The sequence below is a fragment of the Eulemur rufifrons genome, chromosome 6 (genome assembly GCF_041146395.1).
Source record: "Eulemur rufifrons isolate Redbay chromosome 6, OSU_ERuf_1, whole genome shotgun sequence".
In the NCBI taxonomy this organism is placed as follows: Eukaryota; Metazoa; Chordata; class Mammalia; order Primates; family Lemuridae; genus Eulemur; species Eulemur rufifrons.
Genome location: NC_090988.1, coordinates 12,162,408 through 12,171,245, shown reverse-complemented (window position 1 = coordinate 12,171,245; position 8,838 = coordinate 12,162,408). Strand labels below are relative to the sequence as shown.

Sequence of the window (8,838 nt, the reverse complement as noted above, 5' to 3'; positions counted from 1 at the left end):
ATACATGTAGGTGGATGCCACAGAGAAATAGAGCTTCCATATGGACATTTTACTTATCTTGAATCTTTCCTGCAAATGCCTTGCTGAGTTGCTCTGATTGATTTTCATGGGTACTGAAGGAAAACAGATGGAAAATCATGTTTGAGAGCAGGTTACAATGTGGAACTTCCTAGGTTCCCACTTCTCTACCTGGAAATCCTCTACTTCCTGTGTGAATCCTTCTTTCTCATTCTGTCCTAAGTCTTCCCAATTATCGATGTCCTGTCCTGTGTGCTGCATTTGGGTGCCTACTGCAAGTCTGGTGGCTGGAGTCAGTGAGGCTGCACTTCCTTGTGGCCCCCCAGCCTTCGTAGTGCGGACTTCATCTCTTTGTTGCGCAGGGTGTAGATGATGGGGTTCAGCAAGGGAGTGATGACAGTGTAGAAGACAGCTACCAGCCCATCCAGGGGCTCCTGTGAGCCAGGGTGCAGGTAAATGAAGGTGCAGGGTACATTGTAAACGATGACGACGGTGAGGTGGGCAGCACAGGTGGAGAACGCATTGCGGCGCCCATCTGCTGACTGGATTCGCAGTATGGCAGCCACAATGTAGCCATATGAAGTGAGGATGAGCAGAAAGCAGGTGAGTGCCAGGAAGCCTATGTCCACAAAGGTGACCAGCTCATTGAGGGTGGTATCAGCACAGGCTAGACGCAGCATGGCAGGAATGTCACAGAAGAAGTAGTCTACCCGATTGGGGCCACAGAAGGGCAGCCGGAATATAAAACTTGTTTGGAAAAGTGAGTGGACAGTCCCTCCCAGCCAGGTGCCCAAAGCCAGGGAGTTGCAGGCTCTGCGGGTCATGATGGTAGCATAGTGTAAAGGTTTACAGATGGCCAAGAAACGGTCATAGGCCATGAGTGTGTAAAGGAAGCATTCAGTGCAGCCCAGGAAATGGAAAGAAAAAAGCTGGATTACACAGCCCCCAAAGGAGATAACCCTACTATCCAAGAGAAAGCCAGCTAGCATCTTGGGGACAATAGCACAAGAAATGGTCAAGTCCAAGAAGGAGAGGTGACATAGGAACCAGTACATGGGGCGATGGAGCCGGATGTCCACTAAGACAGTGAGGATGATGAGCCCATTGCCAGAGACAGTGAGGAGGTAGATGACAAGGAAGGCTAGGAAGAGTGGCAGCCCCAGCTGTGGCGGGTAGTGCAGGCCTACCAAAATGAAGTGAGACACAGAAGTCTGGTTTTCCCTTGGCATTTCCTTGCTGTTCACAACTGCCAAACGAAGTAGCAGAAGGAAATGCTCAGTGCCCTCTAAAATCTCTAGGCATGGCTTACCTATTCTGTGTCATTCCCAAATACGGACAGAAAAAAATCTTTCTTTCTCTCTCTCAATGTCTTCTTCTCTCTCTCTCTCTCTTTTGTGCTCTTTATCATTCTCTCTCCTCATTCCCCCACAACTCCTGAGTAGGAGATTCTGCTTAGTTCCCAGGAGCAGCTGTTCCTTGCAAGGTTAAAGTAACAGATTGGGTGTATATAATTCAGGGGAGTGAAAGAAAGACCACACACAGAGAGCTTTTCAATCAGGAAGAAGCAGGATTATATAAATCACATAAAATCTAAATTAACTGATAAAGAAGTATCTGTTGTGTTGTTTTCCTTCAGTTTGGTCTCTGATCTGTATACCAGAGAGTTAAGTGTATCCTAGTTATTTTCTAGGCACGTGACAGTTGTTATTATTTCCTAATCTAAGTATGCCCAATAAAAAATTGTGCAGATTCTAAAAAATACTATCTGGGCTGCACACTGAACCTAATATATTCAGGATCTCTGAAGTTTTAGCTAGAAATACCTGTTCTCAAAAATTTTCTATAAAAATTCACATGCTATTTAAAATCCTTCACAATAGTGAAGCAGTACAAAATCCTGGCCCCAAGGCATCTGGTTGTCTTCTATTTTCTGCACTTCTGGATAACTACAGCCCTTCTGCCTATCCATCCATCCGTCTGTCCATACAGTAGAGCACTGTACGTTGTATCTTATGAGCATGGACTCTAAAGTCTTGTTGAGTTAGAAAATCTGGCCCTTGCACTTTTACTCATTGGTATTCTCAGAAAACCCACTTCACATTTTTTACCTATTTCTGCAATGTACGTAGGGACAATAATAGTGCCTACTTCATAGGATTCTTGTAAGGATTAAATAAATTAATTCACATAATTCATGGTAGCACTCAATAAGCATTAGCTATTATTTTCCATCAGATATGTGTTGCAGTCCTACTTATGGTTCAGATTTGAAGTGAACCGGTGGCTTCCGGTGAGCTGCTCACTAATATTAATAGATGAGAGCACTCTACAGTTGAAGCAGCATCACAAACGGCCTCTTCTCCCAGGACCTCTGGTGAATGGCATCGGCCACAGGGAAAGGAAGAAGTCGAGGAAATGGCTGAGAGGTGCCAGAGCCTTCCCAGACACTGAGAGGCCACATGAGGTGTTCTTCCTTGTGTCACCTTCTGCCCACCAATATTTGCTCTAATAGCCTGTTTACATGCTGGAGGCAAACATCCAAATGGTGTATCGCCTTCACAAAGGCTCAGGGGCAACCCAGAATGACTCAAAAGTCTTCAGAGGGTATGGAATGAAATCGGGCTTCCAGCTGGACTCCTCGTGGGTGGGGGCCACAGATGCAGCTCTGTTTGCCAGCTGGCTACGTTCTCTCCCCCTTTTACACTATGGATCACTGTGTTTCCCTCATTGCCACCTCTCAGTAATCTTTGCTGCCTTGTAGACTACTCTTCTCAGTGAAAATAAGTTTGCTGGGACTGAGCAATTTCTGGGACTCGGGATTTTCTGTGCTGTAAACAAGGAGAGTCTCTGTAAACCCAGTCGGTCAGTCACCCTAAATAAGGGTTTAAATTGCATAGAAACTAAACAACCTCTTAAAATGTATCTATAGTACCTATTTAAAAACAATCTCTGAGGCAATTCTTAGTGATTTCCTAGGCCCTTCTTTGATAACCAACCTTTAGCGGTACACACTGCCCAGGGGGAAAGTGCAATCTGCGAGCAGAGAGCCTGGAAGTCCACCTTCAACCTACTTCTCCAGCCTCCGCTCAGCACTCCATCCCACACTGGGGCTCTAACCAAACATTTTTTTCTATTTCCTTACACATGAGCCCCTTTAATCCGAAATGACCTTGTTCCTCTGGTGTCTGAAAGCTTCTACTAATCTTTCAAGATCCCGATCAGATGTTACCTACTTGGTAAAGCCTTTCTTCCCTTTCCCCCACGGTCACCCCTTCTGTGCAGCCTCCACAGCACTTCATTCAAGTTTCTAGGTGGGCTTTCCTAGGAGTATGTTGCAATTTACTCTTGTGTGTGCCTCATCTCCCCAGGAGGCTGTGAGTTCCTCCAGGGGCTGTGTCTCACTTGTCTTTTCATCCTGAGTTTGTAGCATACCTTTCACAGAAAAGTTCTCAAATAGTATTGGATAAATGTATTTCCCTTTGTCTGGATATCCCTATTAGCTGGACACTGCAGCCAGGAAAATCAGTCCAGTCTTACAATGTGGCTTCCAAAATCATAAGAATTCCTGTACTGAGACCATCACTACTTACTAGCTATATTATTTTAAGAAAATACCTTAAAATTTTTTGTCTCAGCTTCTTATTTAAATAAAGTGTGGGGGGTAGGTTTAGATTTCCCACCAAAAAAAAAAAATCTGTTCCAAATCTATATCAATTCTCATTTTAAATTGTGTTCTTACACAAAGAAAATCAATTCTCTTCTATACCATAACATTTTTGTTGCCACCCTGCTACCTTGACATCTCACTTCTCATTCATATTTCTAATTTAATTTTCTTTACAGATAAATAATATTTTTTTCTTCTCGGAACATAGAAAAAACACTCTCGCTTTAAGCATTCACAACTAAAACTGCTCCAATTATTTGGCACATACATTTTAGTAAGTACCACATTATATTATCAACATATGATATATTTATCTGTGTAATGGGAAAAGAAGCAACTTTCACAAGAAGTCTTGGGAGAAAAGGACACTACTTCCCATATACTAGCTTCACTGGACCATCTCAAACCCTGAACTAGGCTTAAGGTAGATCCTGAAACTCATGTGTGTCAGAAAACCCTGAGAGGTTGGCTGGCTTTTGGTAAGCAGAGCACAGAGACATCCCCCACCCCAGGTTATCTGTAAGCATAATGCCATTAGGAGGACCTAACATGCCTTCTCTGTTCCCGACATCACAAACATACTTTTAAAAATATATATCTCAGAAGAACTTCTATGACTACACCTCTACCTCCCTTTTGAAGTTTCCTCGGTGGGAGCCCACTACCTGGGGGTGAATCCACTGTGAGGCCATTGCCTGCTGCTGGCCTCACCTTCTTCTTGCTCTTCACTGTGTCTGTGGGCTCACCCGTCCCCTTTTTAGCCCTTTTGAAACTATTGGCAGCAGTGCTCCTAGGTTTTGACCTCTGGAGGCTCACTTTCTGGCAAGCAGCTTCTTCTTTCCTCTAGTCTCCATGGGGTGGGAGACAAGGGGTCTGACATCACTTCTGTTCCACCGTTCGGGGCAATTAACTTACGTGGAAGTAAGCTGCAGTGGGCATTATTAACAGCAAAACCTGAACTACAGGTATTCCGAGAGGCTTACCTACTTGTTAATAGTGTCCCTGTAGCATAGGATCCTGCTAAGAATATGTATTAATACTTGATTAGGAGTCAGGAAGCCTCTTCCCTTTCTCTGGGTTTTAGTTTTCTCATCTATAAATTGGAAATGATGATGACTTGTTCACTTATCCCATAAAGGTGCAGGCATGGAATTTGAAACAACTTTAATGCCAAAGCTACCACATGAATGCCATGTGTTAATTACTTAAAATGTACCCTCTGAATTTAACTCAGGAGTATATCACTAGAACATTGCATACGATAGGCAACACTATTTCAGGCAGAACTGTCTAGATCGTCCAATATGCAAATAGGAGAGTGAACTAGGTGGAATATGAAAACTGCAGCAATCCCTGAAAAGTCAAACACACTTAGGTTAGAGCTGGAAGGACATTTTGAGAAATCATCCAAAAGAATAAGGACTTTTCCAGAGGTGAATGCTAATACAGCTTAATTAGTAGATAAAATTTCATACAAGTCTATGAAGAAAAATGATATGGATTCACCAAACTCTGAGAATAGAGGTGCTCGTAGCTCTGAACTAGTGCTGGGCAAACTATAGATCAAAAAATATTTGTTAAAATATTTGTTGTCTATGTTTAGTATGTTTTAATGCTTTACTTTGATCTATTGCTGGAGTGTAATGCTTAGGTAGCATATTGTGAAACACAACATTGCACTTGGTCATTTTTTGAATGAGCCATTCTCCACTTAAGGGATCACACAAAGTCAGTATCAAGTACTTTAGCTTGCATTAATATTTATTAGTACATTTCACTATTGCAAGGATATGATTTCCCAGTTTTTCTGCACTTCCTCATGATACTGAGCTTAATTTAGATTTGGGGTTTTGTTAATAGATAAGTCTATATTTAGAATGGAAGATGAAAGAGATTTAAAACCCCAAATGCCTAATCCTCCCATGTCACAAAGAGCTCTCCTGTACGGTGACGTCTCTGATGGGAATATTATATACTAATATATTTGCAATTGAAGAGAAAGTTGAAAAACAACAAAAAGAAGCCAAAAAATATTTCAGGAAATCAGTGGGAAAAAACAAGTCACTAGAGAGCTAGACAAGGTAAGAAAGAATATAACAGAACTTAAAGAAATGAAAGAGTCTTTCAGGAAATTTCAAAACACAGTTGAAAGCTTTAAAAATAGCCTAAACCAAGGAGATGAAAGAGTCTCAGAGCTTGAAGACAAGGCTCTCACGATAACCCAGTCATTTAAAGAAGCAGAGAAGAGGACTAAAAAGTCTGAGGAATCACTGAGAAAGATATGGGACTATGTGAGCATACTAACATGGGAATTATAGGTATCCCTGAGGTTGAAGAGCTAAAAGCATGGAAAAACTTATTTGAGGAAATTATTTCCCAGGCATCATCAGAAATTCAGACCTACAGATAAAAGATGGACATCAAACACTTACATACATAGCAAGATACATAGCAAGTAGGTCATTTCCAGGACACATAGTAATCACCCCTGACATTTTAACACAGAGAACTTAGAATATCTAAATTAATCAACATCCTTCCTGCCCTTCTTAACAATACAAAGACATTAGGATGCTCTATCTCTACACTCTTTCTCCTAGCTCAGTAGGGTTGCCATCTAGAGAGCTCTGTCTTCCTTAAACCCCCAGGTTAGATGTTTTTACAGGATGTCCTTTGGAGAGAGCCTCTTGCTGCAAATATGCTCAGTTTTTGTTCATCTGAAAATGTCTTCATTATTTTAAGGAGTTTCCTGGGTGTAAAGTTCTAAGATGGCAATAATTTCCTCTCATAGTCTTCTTTCATTGTGCCATGGAAGAGTCAGAGTCCATTTTTTCTTCCTTCATGGATAATGTTTTCTCTGGCTCATTTTATGTTACGTTGTCTTTCATGTTGTGCAATTTCACTCTGACATGTTTCTGTGTTAATTTCCTTTTATTTCTCCCACTTAGGATTCACTGAGATTCCTGAATCTGAAAATCAGTATATAAGGAGAAAAAGGTGTGATATTTTTCCTCATCCATCATAAGGGTCACCCATGGCTGATGCTCCCATAACAAAAGAGAGATTAACAAGAGAAAAACATAACAAATGTGTTTATCAAAGTATTATATGACGTGGGAAACTTCAGAAATGAAGATATTAAGATCCCAGGAAAACTGTCTATTTTTATGCTTAGGTTTGAGGAAGAATAGACAGCCATGTAGAAATGTGGCTGGACAAAGGGGTATAATCTAATGGGAATAGACTGAGGGAGAAAAGCCAGCAAGGCCTGTCTGTTCAGATTCTTCTTGGCCTCTCTGCAGCATTCCTTCCTCCCAGTATGAGGTCAGACCCCTCTGGAATGAATTCCGGTGCCAAGGACTCACTTCTAGGGGATAATCAGGGCCAGAGACAGGAGGGCAGGAAAAGGTTAGAGAGAAACTGCAACACTCTTTTCTTTTTGAAAGAAAAGCATCTAAAGCAAATATGATAAAATATTAATATCTTTTCAATTTGGTGCTAAGTATACATATGTCTGCATTATTTTCTGTGCACTTCTAAATGTCTCACTTTATTTTTATTAAAGAAAAAGGACAAAAAGAATGAATGTGAAAATTACCAAAATGTTTTGAAGAGACCATTTATGAATAGGAATTTAAAATACCATATGTATTTTAAAAGAAATATAATACAAACTTGTAAATATATGTTACTATCACAGGAAAATTAAAAGTTAATCAGGGTTACAGAATATACAGTACTCCAAGGACTGGTTCAAGTATTGACTGGGTTGTAAATTCCAGAACAGGAGTGTTTATCTGTTTTGTTCCCCCTAAATTGCCAACACCCAAAGCCCAGCACATAGTAGGTTATCAATAAATATTTGTTGAATGAGTGAATTTTCTTTAACCATGTTGGTCTGATAAATATATGAAAAAATGATAAATGAATTGTTCAGTAAATAGGATTGGAACAATTGGATATTTACCTGACAGAAAAAAAGATAATCTTTGTCTAACCTCATGTATAATAAAAATACAGGTTGAATAAAGATATAAAGATAAAATGAAACTATAAAGGCATTTCTTAACATTAATGAAGACTTACTCTGGCTGTAATATGAATGGAAAGAATACAAATCAAAATTGCTGGAGAGAATGAGAACTATACAGTCTTTTTGTAATATATTCTGACATTGTCTACTAAAAATACAAAGGTGTTTGGGTGCAACAGTCCAATCTGGTTACTCTATTCATGAAAATAATACACATCAATACTTAAGCATAAATATATAAAACTTTTAGTAACAATAGAAAATAAATAGATAACAAATAGCAGACATATATATTGCATTATCTTATATATTGGTATGTAAATTAACAGGCAAGGAAAACTATTTGGAAGGACATAACAAGCTGTCAATAGAGACGAGAGTAGTTTTTATGGGGGTAAATTGGGGCAAAATAGAAAACCATGTCTGATATAATGTACTATGTACAACATAAAATCATTGATAATATTTCTCCAAAATTATAAAACAATGAATTTGTTTATGGTCAAAGATTACAAAGTAACATGGACCAGAAACAACTTGATTTTATTAGAAGATAAGACTGGAGCACTTTTTTTTTTTTAGATTTTTAATGTTATTTGAATACTTATTTTCAATAAAGTAACTTTAAATAAGAATAAATAAAATACTGCAAGGAGAAGTTTTATAAACCAGATGGGGATAAACATTCCTAATTAATTCAAGGAAACTAGAATATTTAAAGAAAAGAGTTGATAATTTAGCATCATAAAAATGTAAAACTTCTGCATGGTAAGACACTATAATCAAAATCAAAATACAATGACAATACTCTACAATGATAGAGTAGGAAAAATATTTCCCACATTTATGACAGGAAAGAATTAATATCTCTATTATTTTAAAAGCACCTACAAATTAAGTAAAAATCAAAGACAACCTGCTAGAATGAATGTACTGCATATATGAACCAGCAAGTAACAGAAGAGAAAGTGCAAACGGCCAATAAACATACAAAAAGATAGACACCTTCTCTATTAATCAGGGAGACACCAATTGAAACAGTAATTTCCCTTCCTCTCTAATTGGAAGAAATTTTCAAAAAATAGAAGGGACTAAAACTGGTATAGGAAAATTGACACAT

At 39.1% G+C, this 8,838-nt stretch overlaps 1 protein-coding gene across 1 annotated transcript; it reads right to left on the bottom strand.

Moving 5' to 3' along the window:
- Positions 1–311: 311 nt before the first annotated feature.
- Positions 312–1,304, bottom strand: OR10G6 (olfactory receptor family 10 subfamily G member 6). The gene has a single exon (XM_069470459.1). It carries the CDS (start codon positions 1,245–1,247, stop codon positions 312–314), a length of 936 nt encoding a protein of 311 aa, XP_069326560.1. The 5' UTR covers positions 1,248–1,304.
- Positions 1,305–8,838: the final 7,534 nt, after the last annotated feature.

Bases quoted from the DNA above. Each gene is read 5' to 3' on its own strand.
- OR10G6 (XM_069470459.1), bottom strand. From the start codon at position 1,247: ATGCCAAGGGAAAACCAGACTTCTGTGTCTCACTTCATTTTGGTAGGC.